Raw genomic sequence first — 25132 nt, forward strand, 5'->3', positions numbered from 1 at the left:
GTAGAGAAGATAGAAAATAACAATACTCTAAAAGAAGAAATCATTTTAGCGAAGGGGAGGTATTCAAATATATGTTTAAAATATTGTTATTGCTTAAAATATTGATATGGTAACGGGAGTAATAAAAATGCACATTCCTGAGGGTACTGTGGGGCCTCGGCAGCCAATCAGCTTCTCTTAATATTTCCGTAAACGGCAGGTCACATGCTCACTACACCTCGCCATACTTTGCCATTTCCCTATTATTTACCTTTACATAGTAACTTTACATATTTTAACCCCTACTTTGATTTACTACAGCAATACCATTTTAAACCATTTTTTAAAACCCTTCTGGATTAATAAATATACGTTATTTAATAATCACGTGCTAAAATATAATTGATTGTTATCAAAGAATAGAGATATCCGGGCGCTCCGCAATAGACGCCTTTTTTGATGTGGTTTGGTGTGGTTTGGTGTGTCGGGGCGTCCACCGCCTCCATTGACCGCCCATTTTAAATTACACCGCCTTGTTAACGGCTCATATTACAAATACGGCAGAATTTCCCAAAGCGGCTTAGAAGGGGTGGGTTTAGCCATTTGAGGGGTGGTATTAGCAATTCTCCTGGGTAGGACAGCTGCCTGGATTATTAGGCAGGAAGGCAGCAAGGCAATAATAACACAAACAAGACAAACAGCCAACTCTAATTCACTAGAAGTCACGGGACCCCATAGTTATGCCATTAAATCTTTCCAGCCTTATTAACAAGGCACCAATACCATTCCCAAAGCGGCGGGCTTAGCGAGACTCATTTGGGAAATCTATGAACCTCTTCACACACCAAAAATCACGGGCTTAGAATCAACTCTCAATCCCTCCATATACCAACTCGTCATCATGGCCGCCGAACGCACAAACGTCTCCAACGACCTGGTCTGGCAGATCACCCGTATGTTCTAATCTCTAAAAAATTCATCTTGAACGGAAGTTAATCCGTGATGGAGCATAGGTAACCAGAACTCTTATCTGGTTCGCCGCAACGCCGGTGGTGGTTCCCAGTTCTCTCGGGACCCTCTTAACTTGCAGAACAAGCACTCCTTCAAGGTACGGCGCCTATCTTTTTTTTCTTGTCCTTTTGTTTTCATTCGAAGTCTTGATTTGGTGGGGAAATGACACTGACCCGCGCTTTTTATACAGTATGCCGGTTATGCCAACAACAAGGTATCGATTGCTCCGCCAACCCCCTCTACTGTGAGACAGAAACTCTAATATCTACCAGGCCATCGGTGTTCAGTCCGATGAGAACGGCGGTGTTACCGTGACCACCAAGAAGGCCGGTACTCCCCAGCAACCCGGAAAGACCTTCGTTACCGTGAACTACGGCCCCAAGACCTCCACCCGCAAGTACGTCATCATTCTTCGATATATCATGCACTTGGACTTCAATGGTTGTTGGTGCTAACCCAACGTTTAGGATCTACAAGGGTGTCGCCGACCAAACCGCCCAGAACGGTTACCGTGCCGACCTTCGCGAGGAGGCCGTTGCCCGTGTCAGTGCTGTTCGCCGCTCTCAGCAGCCCAAGAAGGACACCCCTGCTAAGCAGCCCCGTGGTGTCAAGGCCCGCAAGGCTGCCGAGAAGGACTCCGAGTAAATTCGTCCTCAAGCAAAAAACGACAAGTGAATAATCGGGAGGGCGTATGCTGTTGAGAGGAGGGCCTGTTTTGATGCGCGTCTGGAGACTGTCGTCATACAGGATATATTATCGTTGGGGGCGATCCCTGTAAACTACCTAGGCGATAAAGTTCCCTGGAAAAGAGCGCCGCTCTACTCTCTTTCCACGATGGGACCGAAAGAGCAGATACAATGCAAGATGAATGAACCAAAGCCAAGAATTGGTTCTCTCTCCACCTCCCATGGCCTTGAGCGAAGCATAGGATATTACTTAACTTTTCCAATTAAGGCGGCTTGGTTTGTATGAGCGCGGGAAAAGTCTCAACCTCTTCCCGACTAACCGAAACGATGGCCTTTGAGTAATTGATAGATGTAATTTGACTCCCGAGGTCCACCCCGGATGCTTAAGAGATCAGCCAGTCAGCAGTCGGGCCGAACGGAGAAAGCGATCTTGATGACATCGGTACATATTTAAGCCTCGGGTCTGGGCCAGCAGGGCAACTCTGCGGTGGAGTCAGAGGAACTCGCCGGAGCATGACTACGTATTGTATGAAGTTATGATGTGATATCCTGGGCCGTGGGGAAAGGACCTTTAACGGGCTCCCGCCTTTTCCCGATCCTGGAACCCGAGAAGAGAGGAATTCACAGGCGAAGACGAGAATCACCGGGGAATTCGGCAAGGAACTGTATGATACCGACAACCTTTCCTAAGACTTACACATGAGCATGGATCAATCCAATGGAGTAAATTGGGGGTGTGGGATGGATGTACACAGTGTGTACTGTAAATGGAGGAGGGGGATCAGTCTAAGCCCAGTTCAGGCACCGGTCTGGAGGAGGGGAATATTACCTTGTTGGGACATTTTGGGAGGAGAAGGTATCTTGAAGAGTCTATTCTTTGTATTCTTTATATCTCTTACAGCATTAATAAAATTCTGAATCCAATAGTAGGGACCTAAGTATCAATACTATAGTAGTAGTAGTAGTAGTAGTCGTAGTTTACGAATAGAGCGCTTTCACATTCCTAATATCAATAGTAATAAGCAGTAAGTAACTGTGAAGCAACCAGTATATACTCTAATAGATACTTAGATACCTACCTATCTAAGTAGTAGTAGTAGTAGTAGTAGTAGGAGTAGGAGTAGGAGTAGTCGTGGGTATCAGAGAGATATACTTAAGAAATTTTTGTGTATAGATATTATCTCTCGTCAGGACTATACTAATATAATACAATTACCGTATTACCTATAAGAGCTTCCCGAAAGGCTCAGTGGTTCCACCTGCTCACTATTACTAGTACAGTAAAGTGCCTGTGCTCAATTCCGGGGTGACTTGCTCCTAGGCTCTTTTGCCCCTCCCCCCACCAATACATTATAAACCCGATTCTTTCCCCCTCCCCCTCAACATCATCTCTACTCCATCTTCTTCCCTCCCATCCAATTCCACCCCATTTATCCTCTCCTACATCATGGTTAAAGCTGGTATGCAAATCCATTGGTATTCTCCTTAGGATTTCTCGTGGATCATCAGCTAATTACCCTAATTACCTTATAGTTGTTCTCGGTGCCTCTGGTGGCATTGGCCAGGTGTGTTTCGCCTTACGCGCTCTTCTTATCTTCCCTGATGCTTTCCTCGGAGATCCCCTCGGAATTCTCAATACTCCCGGACAAACCACACTGACAACATTGAGCTCTAGCCCCTCTCTCTTTTGCTCAAGGCCTCTCCGCTGATTGATGAGCTTGCCTTGTACGATGTTGTGAACACCCCCGGTGTTACTGCCGACCTTTCCCACATCTCCTCGGTCGCCGTAGGTTTTCCACCCCCTCTCATTAAAACACTTGACAAAAATCACTTATTCAACTCCTTTACAGAAAATCTCCGGCTACCTTCCCAAGGATGATGGCCTGAAGAACGCATTGACCGGTGCCGACATTGTCGTCATCCCAGCTGGCATTCCTCGTCAGTATCCAGCCCTCCTTCCTCTTCCTCAATTACCTCAAGCGAACGAGCTTCTAATATTATCAAAGGCAAGCCCGGCATGACCCGTGATGACCTTTTCAAGATCAACGCCGGAATCGTCCGTGATTTGGCCAAGGGTATCGCCGAGTTCAGCCCCAAGGCTTTCACCCTGGTTATCTCTAACCCGGTCAACTCCACTGTCCCCATCGCTGCTGAGGTCTTCAAGGCTGCCGGTGTCTTTGACCCCAAGCGTCTGTTCGGCGTGACCACCTTGGACGTTGTTCGTGCCGAGACTTTCACACAGGAATACTCTGGCCAGAAGGACCCCTCAAAGGCTACCGTTCCCGTCATCGGTGGTCACTCTGGCGAGACTATTGTTCCCCTCTTCAGCAAGGTCTCCCCCAACTTCGACATTCCCGCAGATAAATACGAGGCATTGGTCAAGCGTACGTGACGACCTTTTATTGGGATCTGGCTATTTGTTCATTAGTTGACTATTTTCCCATAGGTGTCCAATTTGGTGGTGATGAGGTTGTGCAGGCCAAGGATGGCGCCGGTTCCGCCACTCTGTCCATGGCCTACGCTGGTTTCAGGTATATTCATTCCCTACGCCCTAAAATAACCAGAGTACATTGGCTGATTACTCGAAGATTTTCCGAGGCCGTGATTAGAGCTGCCAAAGGCGAGAAGGGCGTTGTTGAGCCTACTTTCGTCTACCTGCCCGGCGTTCCCGGTGGCGATGCTATTGCCAAAGCCACTGGTGTCGAGTTCTTCTCCACCCCCGTGGAGCTTGGCGTAAGTGTTTGATGACTACTTTGTAATAAGAATCCCTTGAACTATATGACTAACTACAACACGATGTTTAGCCCTCTGGCGTGGAGAAGGCTATCAATGTTCTGGACGGCGTGACTGCTCGGGAGAAGGAGCTTCTGGCCGCTTGTGTCACTGGGCTCAAGGGGAACATCGAGAAGGGTGTCGAATTTGTCAAGAACCCACCACCAAAGTAATGCATATCCCCTACCCACTCCGGTCCGTGACGCCTGGTGATCCTAATATGGTCTCAAACGATGGCTTGTCACCCTAATAATGTCAAAAGCCTTGCTAATCATGATTATCCCGGAAAGATAGGCTCTAAGTGTGAGATTATGAGATTATGACAGCAGACATAAATGTAATCCTCATATGGTTAGGGTTCCACACACAAGATAACAACAGATATGTATGAAAGGATTGATTAAAACTCCTCGTCCTTGGTAGTTTGTATTAAATTTAAGCCCGGGGGGTATGTCTCTTTCTTTGTAGAGTGTCCGCCAACAGATATATGGCGGTACCTAGATAGCATTGCCCTCATCCAGTCCAGCTGGAGAAAGGTCAACACCATTAAAAGAAAATGGGGAAATGAAATCATGTCGGTATATCGTAGGGGTGCTCTTCATAGCGGGGATAACAAAGTAATCATCATGGTCGAGCCTGGACCGTTTTAATCTGAAATGTTGCACCTGGAAGATCCGACGTCTCTGCCTGCACTGTGGTAGTAATCCCAAGGTTTGCAAGCGCACCACGGATTATCCCGCAGGGAAACCAGAGATACTATAGTACTTCAGTCAGTTATGCACGAGGGTGAATTCAAAGTTGTTGATCTGAAAGGAAAAGAAGTGCTTCATACCGCCTGTGCCATCGATACGGCTTCGCCGCGTGCCGTCATGCTCATACGGGCAAATGGTCTGAACGCGCTATCCGTCAAGACGTAGACTCCCTGCTCCCATTCTCTTTTAGTATTGCGAGGCAAGACTTGGTGGTTGCGCTGGCTTTTGGGTGGGCACATACCCGGTGATTGGTTTTTAAATTATCGATCTGCTTTCTGAACAACACCGTCCATAGATCCTTGCAGAGAAACTTTATGACGTCCAAGTTATCGGTAAAACGGGGTCGATCGCGGGAGAACCTGCAACGATCGAGATTAGTGGGATTAGAACAATATCCCTTATGCCAGATGCATGCGTGTCTCAAAGATCAAAGGCGGAATAGTTGAACGGGAGCAATATACCTTTCTGCAAGTCCTTGCCCTACTCGGTATCCTAAGGATTCAAGTCGGAAAAATGTGGTTTCTCTAATCTCTCCGTCTTCGGGTCCATGGTCATTGGTGGACAGCTGTTTGGCCAGACGCTCGGCCATCGGGACCAGCTCGATGAGCAGGAAGTCAAAACAGGAGGAGCTGAGGGCACGAGCATTGGGATCGGAGATAGTCAGCGAAGCTGACGCATCAAACGACATAGCGAGACAACTGAAAGGAGGACAGATGAACAATAGGTTTAGTGGTTGGGTGACCCGGGGTGAAGGTGAAGTTGAAGTTGCGGCTGCGGCCAAGGTAATCAGGATCGGGAGAGCGGAGTGTGTTTTGATTAGTTGCTTTGGTACTCGGTAGAACCCACTGCGAAGTTTCCCCCACTACATAGTTACCTACAATGACATGCGCCTCCCCCCTTAAATTATAAAAAAGGAAACAACTACAAGTAAAATAAATATATACAAAGGAGTATTTGGAACTAGGTAGATGCAATTGCAATGCTGATCCATTCCTAAATAACTTCTCTCTTCAAAGCATAGGAAGGAGTAAGTAAAGATATGAAGATGAGCTAAATCTACTCAGCCACCTCACACCATTCATAAAGATCTTTTAAAAAAAAACCAGAGTCACGCCCCAAACACCGTGGCATGATGCATACAAGATATAGGAGAATCACAAGAGAAAGAGAAAAGGGTAGGGAAGAGGGAGAGGGTTTCAATGAATGAACGGGCAAATTGTAGGCAAATTAGCCATTCATTTCAGCCTAGTACGGTTGGGGATATCGTCCACTTAGAGGACTACTCGCAACCGGTTGATGGGGATCTTGTGATGAAAATCCTCGAGCAGAAAAACCCAAGGCTGCCCGCTTCAGAGGAGGGACAGGAGATTCATCGCCATCGTCATCGTCACTACCCGTCAAATCAATTATTTGGGCGACAGGGCGTTTTTTGCTTGACATGCGAACAACTGAGGACGGTGTGGATGTTTCTCTGGACTGGGCAGGTGTGCGTTCCAGCAGAATATTAGAAGACGTAGGCTCCTGTTTCACTACACTGGCACTAGGCTCGCTGATCTCTATCAGATCGTCGTCGTCGTCTGTGGCTGGTGTAGCTCCACCCATTTTCGCCGCATCATTATCATCTAGCTTGGACCATGAGCCACTTGGCTCCACCACAACTTGGTCTACTTCGGTGGAGCGAAGAATTTCATCCACATACCTATTTCCTGTTAGTATACAACCGATCCAAGAAGGAAAGAGAAAGAATAAAAAGATAGGGAGGGGAAATGGTCTTACTGGTCTACTTGCAAAGACTCAAAGCTCGTGGATTTAGTGCACACAGGGCACGTCCAAGTGGGCGCTTGTTTTTGTAGCTCAAGGAACGATGATGCATCGAAGCATTGGTTGTGAGTGCATACCACAGAACGGCAGGGAACCTGAATACGCAGGGTTGATAACGGACATTTGAGCGACATAACACTCGAGGTAGCAACGATGTCGGAATCTTCTGCCCGGTTTTTCACTGTAGCCTGAATTAGAACGAAACTTCCAGTGGGCGAATTAAAAGAATATCACGTACTTTCTCGAAGGACTTGTTCCTTGGAGATAAGCTTTCGAGATTTTAATTGCGAGACTAGTTCGTCAACTGGGTGCAGTTTGACCATATTGGCAAGAACGAAGAATTTCTGTCAAGGTTGTTAGAAATTGAACTTCTATCGGTTGACAATCTTTAGCCGCCGCACACCGTGGGTAAGGTTCACCTTCTGTGTTAATGCATAAGTCATAACGATATTATTTGGGTAGTTTGGCTTTTTGCGTAAATACCAAGTAACATCTGCGGGTTGTGTGGTGCCGGGTTTATTCTTCAGTCCCCGAAGGTTGGCCTTCACTTCATCCAAGTTCGCCTTCAACTCCACCTGATGGGGAAACGCGATATCCGATTTGGTAAACTGTTTAAGACCTGAGTCGGCTGTACAGTAGATCATAACTCGGATATTGGAATCTCTCTCCAGTCGGGCGACATCGGGTTGGGAGAGGAAAATTTTCAGCTCTACACTGTCCCTGGTTTGCTCACGGACTAGGTTATTTAAGACACCGCCGCAGCTTTATAGGAGGGCCAAAGAGAACTTACCCTTGCATTCGACAATCGGAGTGACAGGTGCTATAACTGTAAAAAATGGACTATCCTTGAAAACGATCGGGCCTGTATGAATCATCAGTGGGCTGTCAATTCAATATTGGTGATACTGGTGGCCGAACCAGAAGTGTGGGGATGGGGGGACATGGAGTTTCCCACTGTAAGTCGACGCTGAGATGATGTCTGCGGTGCAGCAGGAGAGTTTTGAAAGCGAGGATTTGGGGTTGGGTCGAAGGCGTGTGATCCCGGTAGACAGACTTCAATAATGCGTCGTCTTAGGGCATCGTATCGGACACTGTTGCCTTCTGATTGGCATAACCGATCAAGATCTGAGATTTGAAAACAGGAGTTAGCCAATGTAATTGAGATTGAGATTGAGATTGAGGCGCAAAAGGAGCAGATAAACAAGTCATTGAGGCGTCAGATGGGTCAGAGAGTTGTGAAAGAGAAGCAGAAGGAAGATAGATGGGAGGAGTATGGGAAAATACAAACAATCGATGATGCGCATCTGCAGCGCAGCTTTTAAACCAGATACAGCCAGGCCTTCTTTGCGTAGGAGATCTTTTAGCTGGGGAATTGTCAAGGTCTTGATCAAGGCGACCAGACGGGGGAGCTCAGTGGCCTGGCCGGACGCCATCACGCCCTAGTCAGAGAAAGAGAAGCCTCAGGTAGTAAGATATGCCAGGCCAGTTTCATAGACTGTACCGAGATACATGTCAATCAAATTGACCGGCAAATCTGTGACAGGTTCAAAAGAGAAAGGAGTCGGATATCGAATCCTCCTTTGGAAGGTTTGCCTCACCTTGTCGTCGCAACTTGAGAGTACTGTGAGAGGGAGGTTCACGGAATTTCGGCGGATGACATAAGATGGGATCGTATCTTGATAACAGATAAGGCAATCGATAACCGATAACAAGAAGGCAGAAAAGAAGAAGAAAAAAAAGTTCTGAGCAAAAGCAAACACCGCCTTGAGAGTAAATTCCGTCTGCTCTTATCTCTTCAAACCCCAATTTATTCAAGCAGGCAAAGATCAATCACTCTATACTATTTTGTGCCCTCTTATCTTGCTTTTTCACTCGCTTTACATCTGCCTCCACTCCCTCCCCCCAGCTCCACCATGGCTAAGAGTATTCGAGCCAGTGTCTCCAAGCGCAACCGGGCTAATCTGCGCAAAAAAGTGTTCGGTCCTGTGGTGGATGCGCGTACGGAACGACTGGCCGCCAAACTTCAGGAACTTGCGTCGCAACCTCGCCCAGAGACCTCAGCAAAGTCAGAGATGGAATTAAAATCAGAGGAAACCGGTATGTTTGGTTTTGAGGGATTCATCATCAATTCAAAGAAACGTGAATCTTTTGCTAACCTTCATTATTATAGCCGATCAAGATTCGGGTGCCAAGGCTGCTGCCGCCGATGAGGGTGAGTTAAATTCGAGCATTGCACAACTTGCTTAAAGTATGTACAAAATAATCTAACGATTTATTTCCTCTTAACTTAGCTATGGACGTGGATACCAAATCTTCCAAGTCTCGATCTCAGAAATCCGGACGGGTGCAGAAAAATAAGAAACCTCGCAACTCGATCGTCTTCAAGGCTCATCCATCCAAGGTGAAGAAAGGGCCGAAGAGGAAGTAAATCTGGCGCTGAAGCCAGTGGGAGTCCAGGAAATTAAAGACAGCAAATGAAAAAAGGGCGTTGGGAGTCTTCTGAAGATGATCGATTTCTTTGAGTCTTGTTTTACATATTGGAGGCTTGCTACATATATAGATTACATATACTTGAGATGTAATCTAATGAATTATTTAAACTTACCATTGTTCCAATAGGAAATATATCTTCTATAATAGCTACATATCTACTATCCCGAGGTCAAAGGTATGGTCTGTCCACAACCTGATGTACTACTCCGTACTGCGTCTGCCCCGATATCGATACGAAGGCGGTGTAGCCGTCGCAGGCATCATTGTAAACATCCACCGCGACAATATCGACCTCCTTTTTGAAGGCTCGAGCCTGAAATCAACCCCCCTGATAAGTGTGCAATGGCAATTTCTCCAGGATGGTGGGCAATTACGCTCGCCAATGTTCTGGTTCTGGTGGGGATTCTCACCTTCTCGACTGGGTTTTTCCCCTACAAACCCCTTCTTCCAGGGCTAGCCACTTTCCAGGAGACCGATTCAGATGTGACTCCAGTCTTTGATAAAGTCATTTTCATGGTGGTAGATGCGCTGCGCAGGTAATATCCATTCATATATCGTAAATAATCTCGAAGACCATTGGCTAAAGCTGGATTATAGTGATTTTGTTTACTCAAATCAATCAGGGTTCTTATTCACCCAAAGGTTGGTTAATTCGCGATTTATTCTAGAACCCCATGAGAAAACACTATATATAGAAAACAGAGAAGTTGACTGTGCTCTAGTTTGATTCGAGCGGGCGCTGTGCTACCATTCACAGCCCATGCTAGCTCTCCGACAGTAACCATGCCCCGGCTGAAGGCGATGACTACAGGTTCTGTGCCCTCTTTTTTAGATGTGATTCTGAATATTGCCGAGTCAGATACTTCATCAACTCTTGCATACCAGGATACATGGCTCGCTCAGCTGAAGGCTCGGGGAGATCGCTTGGTCATGTATGGAGATGATACATGGCTTAAACTGTTCCCGGGGACATTTGACCGAGCCGATGGGACAACCAGCTTCTTCGTATCCGTTAGTAATCCCCTCCCTTTCGAAACTTACTCTTTAATTTGAAGCTAAGAGATATTATGGCAGGATTTCGTCGAAGTCGATCAAAACGTGACACGACATGTCCCCACAGAGCTGGCAGAAAATGATTGGTCTGCTCTCATCATGCACTACTTGGGTCTTGATCATATAGGGCACAAGGCTGGACCTAGAAGGTAGCTAGCCATTCTTCCCGTGAACTTTGACGTTCAAGGCAACTTCTAACATCTCACCAGTCCTTTCATGCTGTCCAAACACCAAGAGATGGATGCTGTCGTGAAAGATGTTTACACGGCAATGCAACAAGAGCCACACCTTCAATCAACACTTTTTGTCTTATGCGGGGATCATGGTATGAACGATGCTGGAAACCATGGTGGCTCGTCTGCTGGCGAAACTTCCCCGGCGTTATTATTTCTCTCGCCCAAATTCGAAGCCTTGGGGCATAAATTGGAAAGCCCCACTGAGCCATTTGAGGAATTTCAGTACTATCGGACGGTTGAGCAGGCAGATATAACCCCAACCCTTGCTGGACTACTTGGCTTGCCCATTCCATTAAATAGTTTGGGGGTATTTATTCCCGAGTTTCTCAATGTGTGGGATTCTGGTATGTACCACCCCCCTTGACCGAAATGAATTCTCGAGTTGACTAGCTAATCTGCTTCACTCAGGATCACAGAAAATGAGTATATTATACCGTAATGCTCGCCAACTACTGAACGTCATTCAAGCTACATTCTCTACCACCTCGTTTGACGAACAGGATAGTTCCAGTTGTAAATCGACTGGCGATTCTGGTATCGAAGGCGCCCAGTGCGCATGGTTTCAAATCCATCAACTGTCGGGTGGAAACGCACCAGATGATTTATTTCCAACAGTTGGACCTGTCCTGCAGCGGTTCTCTCGGATCGCTCAAGACGTAATGAGCAGTACTGCGAGCAATTATAATGTTTTCAGGCTTGCGCTAGGCCTCTTCACCACTACACTCGCAGTATTGCTCGTTTTACCCACGGTTTATCAAGACTGTGCGCGGTCCAAATACACGGGAGGATTCCTAACGTTTCTAGTGGTGAGCTACGGAAGTATGATGTTTGCAAGTAGTTACGTGGAAGAGGAGCAACAATTCTGGTATTGGATCTGCTCCGGGTGGCTGTTTTATCTGCACGCGAAGTCCACATCTTTGAGCCTATTTGTCCCCCGCCCAAAGGTTGGATACTGGAGTATCCGTTGGTCTACGATGAGCACGCTTGGCCTGATTGCGTGTCACCGAGTACTGCGTCGGTGGAACCAGACTGGCCAAAAGTTCACGGCCGAGCCTGACATCGCGCGCAGCTTCCTTCCAATTCATCCTCCGGTTTTTTGGATTCTAGTAGCCCTCACATACATGGATGCTAGCCGGGGGTTTCTTCAAAGCATGCCATCTGCAGGAATTTCCCGATTAGGCGCGCTCATAGTACCAACGATGGCTTTCATGTTCAAATTGAATTTTGTCGCAAACGACTCTCCCGAACTATTAACAGGATCCTTCCTTTCATGGGTTGTGGGAGAATGGCCGGGTACCTTTTCATTAGTCCCACAGGCCAGGCTCGTATTTGGAGGGATTGGTTGTTATGCATTGTTGTCAATATTCAATCGAAACCGGGCAGGGGGTGCACGAGGTAAGATTTCACCCCTCTCCTTAGATTTCATCGCTAAGAACCATTGACTGACGGCTCTCCATCGCTAGCCTCCAACACTCTATTCCACGAGGCACTCAATCTGTTTCTGATGACCCAATCCAGAGCCACTAACATCCCAATTTTCCTTGTATTCCGAATTCAATCCGCAATTCTGACCCGAATGAAATTGAATGGGATTGAGGTGACAATTACAACCTTGATCATGCAGTACATGACGTTTTTTGCCTTTGGCGGCTCCAACTCAATTTCCTCCGTTGACCTGTCAAATGCCTACAACGGTGTCGGCAGCTATAGTGTGATCATGGTAGGAATTTTGACATTTGTGAGCAACTGGGCAGGCCCCATCTGGTGGGTTTCGGCGGGCCATTTACTGCGGCCACGTCGGGATATGGGATGTCACAGTCGCGCCGCGCTGCTGACTTTCCACATTGCCGCATCTCTGGCATCTGTTATGGCTGCTTGCACAGTCTTGCGATCCCATCTATTCATTTGGACGGTGTTCTCGCCCAAATACCTGTATTCAATGGCATGGGCAACAGCGAACCACATTGCCATAAATCTGTTCGGCGGCATCAGCCTAGCCGCCCTTTGGAAAGGACAATAGGATTTATCTTATAGAATTAATCAATATCAATTCATGCAAATTGCCCCGAGGCGATAGAACAGGTATACCATGCATAACATCGGCGTGTTCGGGAAAGACCAGGTCAAACATCGTGATTTTATAAAAGACCACTGAAAAGGTCATCTATAACGTTTTTCTTTTGTTTGGATGTCTTTTTCGTAGATTTAGCGCTGTGTATTTTCTTTGTACTAGATCTCTCCTTCGAAGAGAGTTGATGTGACTGGGTCAAGACAGGGAGCGTGTTAGGATCGTCACGACTAATACGTTCACCCCGATCTTCAGTTGAAACAGGCACAGATCCAGTTTTCGCTTTCGCTTTAAGCCGCGGTTTCGCGTCTAACTTGCGGTCAGCTCCAGTGGCCTTGGCTAGGCGTGCTAAAGCAGCCAGAAGTGTTACGCCCAGCGTGGAGAACTGATTATCGGCGACCACCGTAGAAAATGCACTAAGAAAGTTAGCAAGCCTCTCTTGAAAAACGGAGTAAATGTTAGAAGGCTTTGCAAAATCGTTGACATACAGGTAACATCGGGGAACCAAATGTGCAGCCAGATGCTGCTGGTAGCGCGCTAATGCTGCGACCGAATCAACAGATCGCAAATCTGCCGTACTACGCTTCAATATCGCTAGCCATTTCCACCACTTTGCTCGTTGGTGCTGGTTTTTATTCCGATGGTATACCAAATGCAGTATAGAGTGTACCGCTGCTATCTCCTGGGTGTCCATGTTGATGGTTGAGGTTTTGTCGAGTCTGGGGAAATTTCCTGTTCAAATTATTGCCGCCCCACACCTGCCCAGTCATCAACCGCCTATTAGAATCAACGACTACATACGAAGGTTAAGCAGAAAGAGATATATTTACATGGCCATAATTCAGAGTGAAGAGTTCATTCAAGAAATAAGAAATTTAGCAACGAAAAAGAAAAAAGACGTAACAAAAGAATGAACGAAGAACCAAAAATGAGTTTTCCCCTAGAATGACCCCTTGATCGGTCATACGGTACCCCAAGATCCTGAAAGGAATCCTAGAGGAACTGGCCAAGAGAACCTTGGAGAACACAGTTCATGATCCAAGCACAGTCAATCCTGGGATGAGAACCTGTATCACAGTTCTCAAAAACACAAAAAGTTCCAAAAAAAAATATTGCAACGCCACTCCTTCCTTTATATCCGGTAATCCAACGTGGTGGCAGCACACCAGGGTCCCTAAAAGAGTCCCTATGTGAACAGTTGTAAACCCAAAGCAAAACCTTGGATCTACTGGCTGTTCAAGTAACCGGAGCAAGAAGGGATGGAGAGGAGAGACAAGAAAGGGAAGAAAGAAAGGAAAGGAAAAGCAGAAGAAGATGTCGACGAGGCCCTGAAGAGTCAAAAGACAAAAGGCTGAAGTGAAAAGTGTGTCAAGCAGAAGAAGATGGATATGGGGTTTCAGCAGAGAAGACAAAGCAGAAGCTGAGACCCAAGGTTCGGTATCAAGTTCTGGGCCATGGGATCCTTGTAATGAAATGAAACGACAAGAAAATTCTCCATCGAAAAAAATGAAAATTCATTCCTGCAGTCGCCTAATATCCGGGAAAGATCTTAGCGCCTAGGGCCACCGGGGGGCGAGCCTTGATAATTGAAGCTTCGTCCACGTTGAAAGGAATGCTCGCGAGGGTCTTGGTTTGAGTCTCGATCACGTCGATGGGCATTTCTAACAGGAGTATCGCCATAACTAATTTCGGAATGGCGACGTGGCCTGGCGGGTCCATCTCCCGAGCGAGGTGGGCCGCGATAAAGTCCTGCAGAGATCAGTATACTGATAACCCGAGTAATCGAGATGAACAATATGGTCTTACCAGTTCGCCTGCTTCGTTCAACGCCCTTTGACAGAGTCCAAAAGTTATTCACCGGAGGGAAGGGAACCTCTGAACCAGCTCGGGGTCCCGCCACATAGAACAACTTGTTCAAATTAGTACATGGTCAACAATGACATCGATGGACAGCTTACTTTTGGTCGGTTCCGAGGAAAGTCCAGAATGACTGGGCTATTACGGAACTTTTCAATAAGAGCTGCTTTCCCTTGGGAAGCTGTACCAAATCGTTAATAATTGGATAGAACAAGAAATAAATACTGTGAGAATATCGACGAGAAAGGTCGGGATGACAGAGGTGTACTAGGAGAAACGACGTACTTGCGTATGAGATTTCTGCAATCTTTGCTGGACTAGCAGGGAAACCTGGCCTATTTAAAATTTCAGTCAGCGCTCATCCATGTATCTCACAGGGGATATAATTTCGACTAACCAGTACTGTCCATGTCGCTGAACAAAGAACTGGGAAAATACTTTAGTAAACCGAAGAAAGAGCAGAAATAGATGCAAAGTACCGGGATAATATCACGCGCCTAGGCAGAGTTAGTTTGTAGGCCACCGGAAGGAGAGATAGAAAGAAACCAACGCACCGAAACGAAGTTGACAAAAGCATAACCGACACTAGATAAGGGATTAGAAATCACCAGACACAATCTTACATCCGCCGAACTAACTTTTGCTGCTCTTCAAAATCTGTAATACAAAGGCAATTAGCTGGCGGTTGGGGTTGAGGCGAGAGAACCTTTTGACTCACCCATACGCAGGTACATAAAATCGTAATGACCAGCAGAAGTTTGATCCAGAATGGCCTTCAGATTCTCCTAGAGGGGGTTTAGCCGTTTCACGATAAACAGGGAAATAATAACAGAGAAGACTTTATTTACCCATGTCATATCATTGGGAACATTTTTAAGCATGACCTGTCGAAGAGAACATAAATTATCAGTAAAAAAGAATCAAATGATGCCCAAATAATATTATTTACCGTAGTGCGAGTATCGGAATCTCCGTGAATGCGAATGGTGTCAATGGTCTGTAACTGGCTAGAAGAGGCTCGGTCTGGTGTAGGCGGAGACCGATCCCGGTCTTCTGGGGACAAGTAAGGATCAACATGTGAGGATCGTCGATCCCTATGAGATTCTTGAGTGGCAGTCCAATGGCGAATTCGATGGCCCCCTGGGTTTCGATTGTAAGGAAGCACCTCAAGGACAAAGGTCTGCAGGGCATGTTAGGTACATCTGTATACTTCTTGTGGTACGATGGGTGACATACCTCATTCCTAATAGTATTGAGAGCTTTCAATGCATTGACAGCGTGCTGTGCATCACAGTAGCGGACTACCAATTCGCGCATCTCAAATCTTGATTCGCCCTTTGGGCCGTCATCAGAGGTTTCTCGAATACCGCACACGGGACCCACAAGCTCGAGTACAAGTTTCACAGCATCCACAATGTCGGGCACCTCGAGGTCGGTACCGGGTCCAGAGTAGACGATAACTATGACTTGATCCTCCATAGCGAGGCCGCATGGCGCAAGCCTAGAACCGTGCCGGAAGTGGTTCTCATTGATAGGCTCAACAATCCAACTTGGATGGTTATTGGTGATGTTTGTCGCGCACTCTTGAGCTTGGCGCAGGTCAGTAAAGGCCACCCACCACTGGCCTCTAGTATTCAATTCCAAAAGATTAGGGCCGATTGTCGTTACGAAGCCCTAGTTCGCCATTAGTGTCATTTCCAATCTGAGGGCTGGTTGGGGCGAAGAGTGGTTAGGATAAGGACAAATTACTAACCCTATTACGAAGGAATTGCAAGAGATCAAAAGCCTCGGTTTCCACCGGCACATTCCGTACTAAGAATCGCCGGTCGTGTGGTCGAAGTTCTCGGCGTGGCTGGGGGTTGGGAAGAGTGGGCGTTGGCTGTTCGCGTCTTCCAAGGCTCCCCCCCATGCTTCCAAGATAAGAACTTGCACCATGAGCCGGAGTAGACAATGGATAAAGAATATCCACACCGTGACTCTGGGCTGGAGTCGAATAGACGTCCCGATGGCTGACGAGTCGTGCATTCGAATTGCAAGGAACCCCATAGTCAGCGGTGGTGGGATAGAGACCCTCCATTCTATCCTGGTCCTGTGAACGGGTGGTGAAGCTGTAGGGATGAGAACTGTTGTATGAATACACGCCACTATTTGAGGCAGTAGACAACTGAGGCTCCAGATAACTGGAAGGCAGGAATGACTCCATTTGCAGAGTCGGCCCATGTGGGACAGCGAGGGGATTCAAAGTATGGCCAGAGCCCCGGGCCTGTGGTCCCGAGGCAGAACTCCGAGTCAAAGGCAGATACTGGCTAGGTGGATGGTAGAGATCCTGGTTGAATCCCTGCATAGCTGAGGACACTGGGGTGTAAGGCTGCACATGTGAGCCCCGAACGCTACCGAAACCATCTTCCATGTGCTCTGATTTGAACTGAAACGAATCCTTAGAGCTCATGGGAAATTCATGTCGAGGATAAGGATCTCTGATAAGCTAGAGTGTCAGTTTGATACATACAAACAACAAACGGTGGGGGGGTTGTTTATTTTCATACGGGGAAGAGCTATCATCCATTTGAGATCCTCTCATAGAGCTTCGAGGCTCCTGGTTTGATGACAGTGGCTGTGGGAAGCTGGAGACAAATGTTGCCAACTGAGTGCCTGGTGAAGTCTTGGTCTTGGAGCCAGCACTGCGAGTTGATGGAGCGGCGCCAGCTGGGGGATCCGGCTGTGGACAGTTCATGACCAGCGATTGATTGAGTGTTATCCACTCGAACTTGGACAATTGCTTTGAATGATTGAAATATCAAGAAGATATGAGCTCAAGGACGGAAGATATGGATAGAGGATATGAGGAGATGGAATAAAAAAAGAAAGAAAAGAGATGAGAAGAGACGAAAGGCCGAGTTGCTAGAAGCAGCCAGATGAGGACTAAGAGAGGAAGAAGGAGGGGAGGCGAAGAGGGAGAAGAGGAGGCAGCAAGAGATTGAAGCTTTTAAACCCTTGGGAGAGGCAGTTTGTTTCGATTGTTTATTGCCATTATGAGTATTCCGCTTGTTTGGGATATGATCTTGGAACCAATGATAAATTGATTATGAAGAACCTGGACTATTCCTTTGGAAGCCCCTCAAAGTCTCCCAAAGCCTCTCTCATTGACAATCAAACAACCTTTGAAGTAGGTAACGATGAAGCTGTTTATTGCACTTGAGGGGATGTACAGCTATATCCTACAGGGCTGAAAGTAGGCGAGCTTATAAAGTGGAGTACACCAGTATCTACTATTAGTGATGGATTTTTATACATTATGGTGGAACCTAATCTCAATGTTAGTATTTATGAAAGGTTAAGGTTCAAAGGCAATAGCTTATTGACCAGTACTACGCTCTGCCTACAAGAAGAACAAGAGACACACCGGAATAATATTATACCCGTCCTTCTCTCTTTCTAGGGCAATATCATATATGATGTACCACCCGAGACTGTAATTTGAGTGTACTTCTCATCTTTCAAGGCGGTCACCTGCAGTAAAGCCCGAGAACTAGGTAATAACTGGTTACATTACACAGCCTGCGGATTGTTTGCATCAGTGCAGGTAATACCTAGAAGTTGGAGGTATACTTCGATTTGAAGGATAATATTTCCCATTAATCCTTAGTGGATCAATCCCGATGTTAAAGAGTTAAATGTTTATCCCATATATTTCAAAGATCACTCTTCAAATAACCTGATTCTTTGGAGCTGCTAGTATATCTGGATTCTGGAGCTAAGAATTCTATCCGGCATCCATAGAGATATTCAGGCACTAAGGCACCAATGTTATTCAACCATCAAGCAAGTAGGTCGACGGGTATCGTAACTTGCCCGCTCAATCCAAGCTCCCTCTCTCTCTCTCTCTCTCTCTTCAAGCGGGCAAACAGGGAAACATCTCCTATCCTCTCCTTTCCCCTTCGTTCCAAACAACCATAAGGCATCATGCCTTCCATGCCACCACCTTTACCTGAGCCGCATGTTTTAAACCAGGTATGTCTCCTGAAGCTACCAACATACCTAATTCTGGGCGCAAGGACAACAACCTAACCACGTCATACCTACTATATAACCAGATCATCATCTCGCCCTCCGATACCGATTACCTAGATCAACTGATCCCTTCTATCCGAGAATACAGTGTCGGCAATAGGACCCCGCAGCTCCTACAGTCCCTTTCCCGGTTCGCGAGCGACAAAGAGGCGGAAATCGAAGGCATCTGTAACACCAACCACCAGGAATTCGTCTCCTCTGTCAATTCACTACTACGAATTCGAGAAGGCACGGTCTCTTTGACGGCGGAAATCCTAGACCTCAATCAATCTATTCAGACAAGTACGGAACGACTGGCGGAACAAAAGAAAGCCTTAGTAGAATCAAGAGGCCATCGGCAGAATATTGATGAGACCTCGCGCGCCATTCAGGATTGTTTGGAAGTGCTCCGCCTTGCCAACCAGGTCCATGACTTGCTAGCCAAGAAAAATCACTATGCCGCCCTGCGCGCTCTCGAAGAGCTACAAAATGTTCACTTAAAAGGCGTAACCCAGTATAAGATTGCCGTTATGATTCAACGCTCGGTGCCGGCCACCCAGCGCGCGATCGCTGAGGCAGTCATGTCAGATTTGAATACCTGGCTGTATCGGATCCGTGAAATGTCACAGTATTTGGGTGAGATCGCTCTTTTCCATACCGATCAGCGCAAGTCTCGACTTAAGGAAAGGGCGGAGAAAATCCCCTATCTGGAGCACTTCAATTTGAACTCTGCCATTGAATTGGTGGCCGATGAAGATGAAGAATATGATTTATTAGAGAATGAAGATTTGCAGGTGGAATTCACTCCCTTATTTGAATGTTTGCATATCCACCAGTCATTGGGGCAAATCGAGAAATTCCGGATCGAATATGCCAACACTCGCCGACGACAAAAAGATCTGTTAACCCCTCCCTCCATCACTCTTATAGACGAGGATGGAGCAAGCCTTCACAATCTTCTAGAGGAAATGGCAGGTTTCGCTATTGTCGAAAGAGCCACAATGAAAAGAGTACCGGACTTAAGGTCTTCAGTCGATGTATGTCTTCTTGCTCATCCCTTCTTTTTACACCTATGGATTCAAATTCATACACACACACATAAATTAACTCGCATTTTGGGCCAGATCGATGAGCTTTGGGATTCCATGTGTCAGGCTGCCGTGGGCGTAATTTCGAAAGCCCTTCATGAAGTGGACAATGCAGAAAATATCCTCAAAATCAAAAATTTGATTGCATTATTTATGCAAACTATGAATGTCAGCCATACCCTCTTCTTCATATACTTCAATTGGACCTCATGCTAAACACCGACTATCCTTTCAGACATGGAATTTCCCGGTTCGCGTGTTCGATGACTTTCTCTTAAAGCTTTTTGAGAAGTACTCCGAGCTCCTTAAGCGGAGGTTTAGCGATGACTTTCAAGAGGTATATCTTCCCAAGTCTCTTTATGCCCACACCGCCCTTGCGATCTCATTGAGCAAAACACTAACATCACCAGATTGTGTCAACGGATGACTATATGCCCATGCCTATTCAGACCTTGGAAGAGTACGATAAGGTGCTCAATGTGAGCTGGTACAATTCTGGAAAGCCCCATGAGGAACAAATGTACGCTCAAAATTTCCCAACCTTACCAACGCTTTAGAACTAACCATGGTATCAGCTTTCCTTGCATCCTGCCATTCTCAAGGATGTATCCACTCTGCTGCATTGACATTCGAAATTTTTTAAACCAGTTTTACTTCTTCGCCAATGACGACTTTTCGCATCCAGATGTCATCGACGAGACATTGAAAGATGTAAGTACTGCTCCAAGCTTCATTTCCTTACTACACTCGATAATGACTTTCTAATGACTTTCAATAGGCATTGGATGATCTTCTATCCCGCAAGGTTTGCGATACTTTAGTGGAGCGTCTTTCTTCGCAATATTTGGGACAGATTGTTCAAATTCTCATCAATTTAGAACACTTCGAGGCAGCCTGTCGTGAGCTTGAAATGCTACTTGCGGCTGCCAGAACTCAAAATTCTACGGGAACATCCATTACTTTAAGAGCAACCGAAAAATTTCGAAGCAACAAGAAATCTGCTGAAAAGCGCATCTTTGAGGTGGTCAATTCCAAAATCGATGACCTTATCGAAACAGCAGAATATGAATGGATGTCAACTAAACCACCTACGGAGCCTAGCAATTATATGCAAACCTTGACTCGCTTTCTCTCTAATATCATGAATTCCACACTGCTAGGGCTGCCAACCGAGATTAAAGAGCTCATTTACTTTGACGCCCTCAGCCATGCAGCGAATATGATTCTGGTATGTGGCTGATTTCTTTCCTATCTCCCCCGGATCATGTGTATGTCAGGCCCAAACTAACGAACGTCACAGGCCCAACCATTGGCTCCAGAAGTCAGGACCATAAATCCAAATGGAGTCGCAGCGCTAGCAAAGGACGTGGAGTATCTAGCTCAGTTTGTGGACAGTCTCAATGTTCCCATCTTGCGTGAAAATCTCGATGAACTCCAACAGACCGTGCAGCTAATGCAGGCGGACAATGCCGACGAGTTTTATGATATTTCAACACGCAATAAGAAGTATGGGAGAGTTGATGCCATGCAAGGACCTATTTTGCTTGAAAAGTATGCTGCCTTCCCAAAGCTGGTGTTTCATGTGACATTAACTAACATATATAAGACTTACGCGCACAGTCCAGGTTCCAAGCAAGGTGGACAAATTCACTACCCTTTCCTCGCGTTTCAAGAAGACTCAATTGTAATTGAGTGCATTGGATTGATTGGAGGGGAGAATATGCTTTGAGCAACTGAGTTTCTAGTTTAATGAATGGATTATATTATACTAGTCACAAAAAAAGCTTTATATGAGACTACGATATGCAAAACTATTTTCAACACGATATCTGATTCAAATAATTAAAACCCTAATATCTACCGCAATACATTTCCACGACCTTACTATTGAATATCCAAAGATAAAGCTTATAAACCATTTGTGATACACCTAACTGCCTTCATTTTTGGCTATACAAGTGATTTATCGTTACTATGTACAGGCAAGTAGCACATGCGCAACTAGGCAGAAGGCTGCACGGCTAATCGACTTCTTGGGTTTGTCAGCTTCGACCGGTTTTAGAAAATAGCCTGATCTGTTTAGAAAAAAGTGCTCTGCGATTTGGCTCAACTTTGCCTTGGATTGTCATAGAGCATATATTGGATTGAAAAGGTAAACCAAACACCATTCAAAGAAGGATGGAAGAAATGAAAAGAAGAGGCGAAGAGAAAGTGAAAGTGAAAGGAAAACGCAAACAATAACCAGTATTCGCCAGAAAACGCGCGTAGACCCCTGAAACAACGGACGAAAAGAACCAGTTTCCTTACAGGAGTTCAACTCACTAAACTTCGTTAGTTGAATCGGGAATACGAGATATCGAAACCACTCATACCTGCTGAGGAGGGAGATGCGGGTAAGCAGCATACATGCCCTCGAACATTTGAGATTGGGGCTGACCATATGCTCCAGTGGGGTCTGATTGAACTGGACCCGGATACATTGTGGGCTGTGGACGATATTCCTGTTCCTGCGGAATACCATGTTGTCCAAGTGCCCCGTAGTCTGCAGGGCCCATGTGTGGCTGAACACCGTGCTGAGAGGGTGGTAACTGGCCTGGAGCCGCCGACGGCCCTGGGACACCAGCCTGGCTCGATCGCTTGGCGTGTGAGGCGGCCTCCTCTCTGGGGACAATGTCAATCAAGAAATCGAACATGTCGGATTTGGAGAGAGCTGCAGCAATGTCAGAGCGTTGCAAGGTGCGACGCTTGTTATCTTCGGCATGGATCCAAGCACGCATTGTCAGCTCCGTGATGAAGATATCACAGCCCTTTGCAAACAAGATCGGGGCCTCTGCAGATATCATTTTGACTTCCGGGTCGGCCTTCATCACTTTCTTGATTCGAGCGAGTGGCAGCTGATGGATTTTGTAATCGTGATTCTCGCCTTCCAAATGATTGATGACATGCTGCCAGTAAGTTGTCAAGATATCACGAGCGGTCCCTTGCAGGCCTTGGTTCACCTGTTTTTTTTGGCGTCAGTCATAGAATAAAAGATGATTGTTCGGGACTTACATTGGCCCAGGTTCCGGTATACAGCTCAGCAAGAGGTGCATATCCTTGTGCTGAAAGCTGATCGATTTCAAGGGTAATTAGTAACGATGCGAATATGTTTCAAGGACGTATTTTAAGGAGTTGAGTGGATTCCACTTTAGATTCTCCTGAAGCATACCTGTGCACTGGCGCCTATAGAAATGAAGAAAAAAGAAGATCAGAAAGCAGTTCGATATTCACGCGATGGATAAATTGCGCGGATGACACCTCTAGTGCGCCGGCCAAAGCCAATGTACGCCCTCGTTCAGGCGCGATGCGGCATAGATATCCAATCACAAGGGGAGATGTAATGGTGCTCATTTACCATAGTGTCCTCCATTCCGTGTATCATATACAGGTGGTTGTTGTTGGCCCTGCTGCGGTCTACCCTGCTGGCCTGTGCCCTGGGGAGCTGAATCCATGACAAATCGCGTTTCGCGCCCGATGTATTCGGAGGTAGTGACAAGCGGAGGGGGATTCGAAAGCCCCGTTAAATGGGTCGCGGGGGTCTAATCCAAAAGAGAACGAAGAGACAAAGTGGTTCCTGGTGGTGTAATCGAGTGGGACGAGGCAAAGTCTCTGATTAGCTCTTGAGGTGTGGGAGGAAGCGCGTGTCGGTCGCCAAGCATGGAGGTGCTCTCTCAGCTCTGACGTTTCCGGGTTTCTGAACCCCCGCTTCTTACAAGGACCAACTTAAGAGATTAAGAAACAAGAGTATATAAAAGGAACTCCCAATGGTATCAAAATTGAAGTATATTCAGTCTATCATATGTCTTTTATACAGATACCTTGTTAACTATTTACGATTTAGTTTTGTTGCTCGACATTCAATCATATATTGATGAAAGCCAACTTTAGGTCGGTTGGACTGGATTCCGTGTATGTACCGGTACTTATAATAACACTAGTCTCTCTGCCATTTAGAGGTACCCAGTACCTCCAAGCTATAGTTGCACGTGACCCATTTGTTTTCCGTGATTAATATTTATCCGTGCCGAGCAAAGCAAAGAAAAGAGAGAAAAAAAAAACTTATAAAACCCACTTCCCATTGAAGTCCTTTAGCTTCCTTCAATACCATCCACCCTGTATCTTCAGTGACAGGTATGGTCGGCTCAACTCATGTGAAGGTCGACGTCCAACCTCAGGAAGAGGTGGATTTGTCTGATGTTCAAATCCAACAGCTTCTGCTAGAAGCAGAAGGCCGCCTGCGTGGCTCGGATGTCCAAGTCTCTGATGAATTCGACCCTACATCTTTTAGGTATTTATACCCACACAATCGAAGATATCTTACTAGGCAGTACTGATCATTACAGAATTCCTAAGCTTTCTTCCGAGTCTACTCTTGAGCCATATGTTCGACAGAGCAATGACATCGCAGTCGTTGATTCGGCGCAGCTCATCGACCCGAAGCAGAAAGAGTTAGCTAACTCATTGCGTTCAATTCAAAACCCAAAGAAGACATCCAAGGTACGCTCCTACTCCCATTTTCCTTATAAGTTTCCCAGAGACGAGACTCCTCGTCACATCCACCCCGAACACTTTTTTGCTATGAGGAAGATTTTTCCCAACGCTTAAGCGCTTGATACAGCGTAACCAGTCCGTTTTGGGCTGTGCTGTACCAGTGAGAGTTTTATTTTTCATAGTTACTCTGAGCAAAAACACATCACAACATTCTTTTTCTTTTGAAAACCTGGAGCTGTGCACTCGAGACTGACACTTCATTTCTTGATAGGACAAGCCTACAGCTGGGCCTGAATGGTTCAACCTCCCCAAGACAGAGTTGACAACAGAGTTAAAGAGAGACTTACAAATTTTGCGGATGCGCTCTGTACTGGACCCCAAACGGCACTACAAAAAGGAAAATGGAAAGGCGAAGGTACCTGAGTTCTCTCAAGTTGGGACAATTGTACAAGGGCCTACCGAGTTCTTCAGTGGTCGTATTGCCAAGAAAGACCGCAAGAAGACTTTCGTTGCCGAGGCGATGGCCCTGGAGCGAGAGAACAGACGCTTCGAGTCCAAGTATCGTGACATCCAAAGTACAAAGCAAAGTGGAAAGAAGGCATTCTACAGCAATCTCCGGGCCCAAAGAAACCAGAAGAATAACAAGTGATTACAAGTCTATTGACCCAAGCAGAAATGTCTTGGCGTATTCAGCAGCAATTTTAATTACACTTGTTGGGCAGACCACGGATCCTCA

General features: G+C 46.3%; 11 protein-coding genes across 11 annotated transcripts; 6 read left to right on the plus strand and 5 right to left on the minus strand.

Annotated features, from left to right (window-relative positions):
* Positions 1-880: 880 nt before the first annotated feature.
* Positions 881-1635, plus strand: N7478_005264 (uncharacterized protein; the record flags this gene model as incomplete). Its single annotated transcript, XM_056921478.1, has 5 exons — positions 881-932; positions 993-1087; positions 1181-1204; positions 1263-1387; positions 1458-1635. 5 exons carry the CDS (start codon positions 881-883, stop codon positions 1633-1635), a joined length of 474 nt encoding a protein of 157 aa, XP_056779515.1.
* Positions 1636-3123: 1488 nt separating this feature from the next.
* Positions 3124-4621, plus strand: N7478_005265 (malate dehydrogenase; the record flags this gene model as incomplete). Its single annotated transcript, XM_056921479.1, has 8 exons — positions 3124-3136; positions 3210-3241; positions 3352-3462; positions 3527-3614; positions 3683-4060; positions 4123-4207; positions 4265-4409; positions 4481-4621. The coding sequence occupies 8 exons, from the start codon at positions 3124-3126 to the stop codon at positions 4619-4621; spliced, it is 993 nt and encodes a 330-aa protein (XP_056779516.1).
* A 653-nt stretch (positions 4622-5274) lies between these two features.
* Positions 5275-5888, minus strand: N7478_005266 (trafficking protein particle complex subunit; the record flags this gene model as incomplete). Its single annotated transcript, XM_056921480.1, has 3 exons — positions 5275-5418; positions 5442-5559; positions 5662-5888. The coding sequence occupies 3 exons, from the start codon at positions 5886-5888 to the stop codon at positions 5275-5277; spliced, it is 489 nt and encodes a 162-aa protein (XP_056779517.1).
* Positions 5889-6445: 557 nt separating this feature from the next.
* On the minus strand, positions 6446-8454 carry N7478_005267 (transcriptional regulator family: Zinc finger MIZ-type; the record flags this gene model as incomplete). Its single annotated transcript, XM_056921481.1, has 7 exons — positions 6446-6899; positions 6977-7202; positions 7260-7365; positions 7423-7757; positions 7812-7883; positions 7940-8146; positions 8310-8454. The coding sequence occupies 7 exons, from the start codon at positions 8452-8454 to the stop codon at positions 6446-6448; spliced, it is 1545 nt and encodes a 514-aa protein (XP_056779518.1).
* Positions 8455-8934: 480 nt separating this feature from the next.
* N7478_005268 (DUF2423 domain-containing protein) lies at positions 8935-9449 on the plus strand (the record flags this gene model as incomplete). Its single annotated transcript, XM_056921482.1, has 3 exons — positions 8935-9118; positions 9192-9233; positions 9313-9449. 3 exons carry the CDS (start codon positions 8935-8937, stop codon positions 9447-9449), a joined length of 363 nt encoding a protein of 120 aa, XP_056779519.1.
* Positions 9450-9856: 407 nt separating this feature from the next.
* Positions 9857-12823, plus strand: las21 (mannose-ethanolamine phosphotransferase LAS21; the record flags this gene model as incomplete). Its single annotated transcript, XM_056921483.1, has 6 exons — positions 9857-10050; positions 10237-10525; positions 10589-10716; positions 10777-11147; positions 11212-12096; positions 12267-12823. The coding sequence occupies 6 exons, from the start codon at positions 9857-9859 to the stop codon at positions 12821-12823; spliced, it is 2424 nt and encodes an 807-aa protein (XP_056779520.1).
* A 118-nt stretch (positions 12824-12941) lies between these two features.
* Positions 12942-13565, minus strand: N7478_005270 (uncharacterized protein; the record flags this gene model as incomplete). Its single annotated transcript, XM_056921484.1, has 2 exons — positions 12942-13287; positions 13360-13565. 2 exons carry the CDS (start codon positions 13563-13565, stop codon positions 12942-12944), a joined length of 552 nt encoding a protein of 183 aa, XP_056779521.1.
* Positions 13566-14401: 836 nt separating this feature from the next.
* N7478_005271 (putative meiosis protein MEI2) lies at positions 14402-17138 on the minus strand (the record flags this gene model as incomplete). The annotated part of the gene is made up of 13 exons (XM_056921485.1): positions 14402-14620; positions 14730-14780; positions 14830-14909; positions 15014-15063; positions 15126-15154; positions 15208-15225; positions 15283-15313; positions 15367-15385; positions 15447-15513; positions 15577-15612; positions 15678-15908; positions 15965-16402; positions 16482-17138. The coding sequence occupies 13 exons, from the start codon at positions 17136-17138 to the stop codon at positions 14402-14404; spliced, it is 1926 nt and encodes a 641-aa protein (XP_056779522.1).
* A 1553-nt stretch (positions 17139-18691) lies between these two features.
* N7478_005272 (Rab GTPase-binding exocyst subunit SEC15) lies at positions 18692-21554 on the plus strand (the record flags this gene model as incomplete). The annotated part of the gene is made up of 8 exons (XM_056921486.1): positions 18692-18739; positions 18823-19815; positions 20102-20203; positions 20277-20386; positions 20442-20577; positions 20645-21094; positions 21167-21417; positions 21473-21554. The coding sequence occupies 8 exons, from the start codon at positions 18692-18694 to the stop codon at positions 21552-21554; spliced, it is 2172 nt and encodes a 723-aa protein (XP_056779523.1).
* Positions 21555-22232: 678 nt separating this feature from the next.
* hapE (CCAAT-binding factor complex subunit HapE) lies at positions 22233-23357 on the minus strand (the record flags this gene model as incomplete). The annotated part of the gene is made up of 4 exons (XM_056921487.1): positions 22233-22865; positions 22918-22974; positions 23075-23088; positions 23261-23357. 4 exons carry the CDS (start codon positions 23355-23357, stop codon positions 22233-22235), a joined length of 801 nt encoding a protein of 266 aa, XP_056779524.1.
* Positions 23358-24038: 681 nt separating this feature from the next.
* N7478_005274 (Fcf2 domain-containing protein) lies at positions 24039-25045 on the plus strand (the record flags this gene model as incomplete). The annotated part of the gene is made up of 3 exons (XM_056921488.1): positions 24039-24193; positions 24249-24402; positions 24668-25045. 3 exons carry the CDS (start codon positions 24039-24041, stop codon positions 25043-25045), a joined length of 687 nt encoding a protein of 228 aa, XP_056779525.1.
* Positions 25046-25132: the final 87 nt, after the last annotated feature.

Source organism: Penicillium angulare (assembly GCF_028827245.1).
Source record: "Penicillium angulare strain IBT 27051 chromosome Unknown utg000004l_segment0_segment0, whole genome shotgun sequence".
NCBI lineage: Eukaryota > Fungi > Ascomycota > Eurotiomycetes > Eurotiales > Aspergillaceae > Penicillium > Penicillium angulare.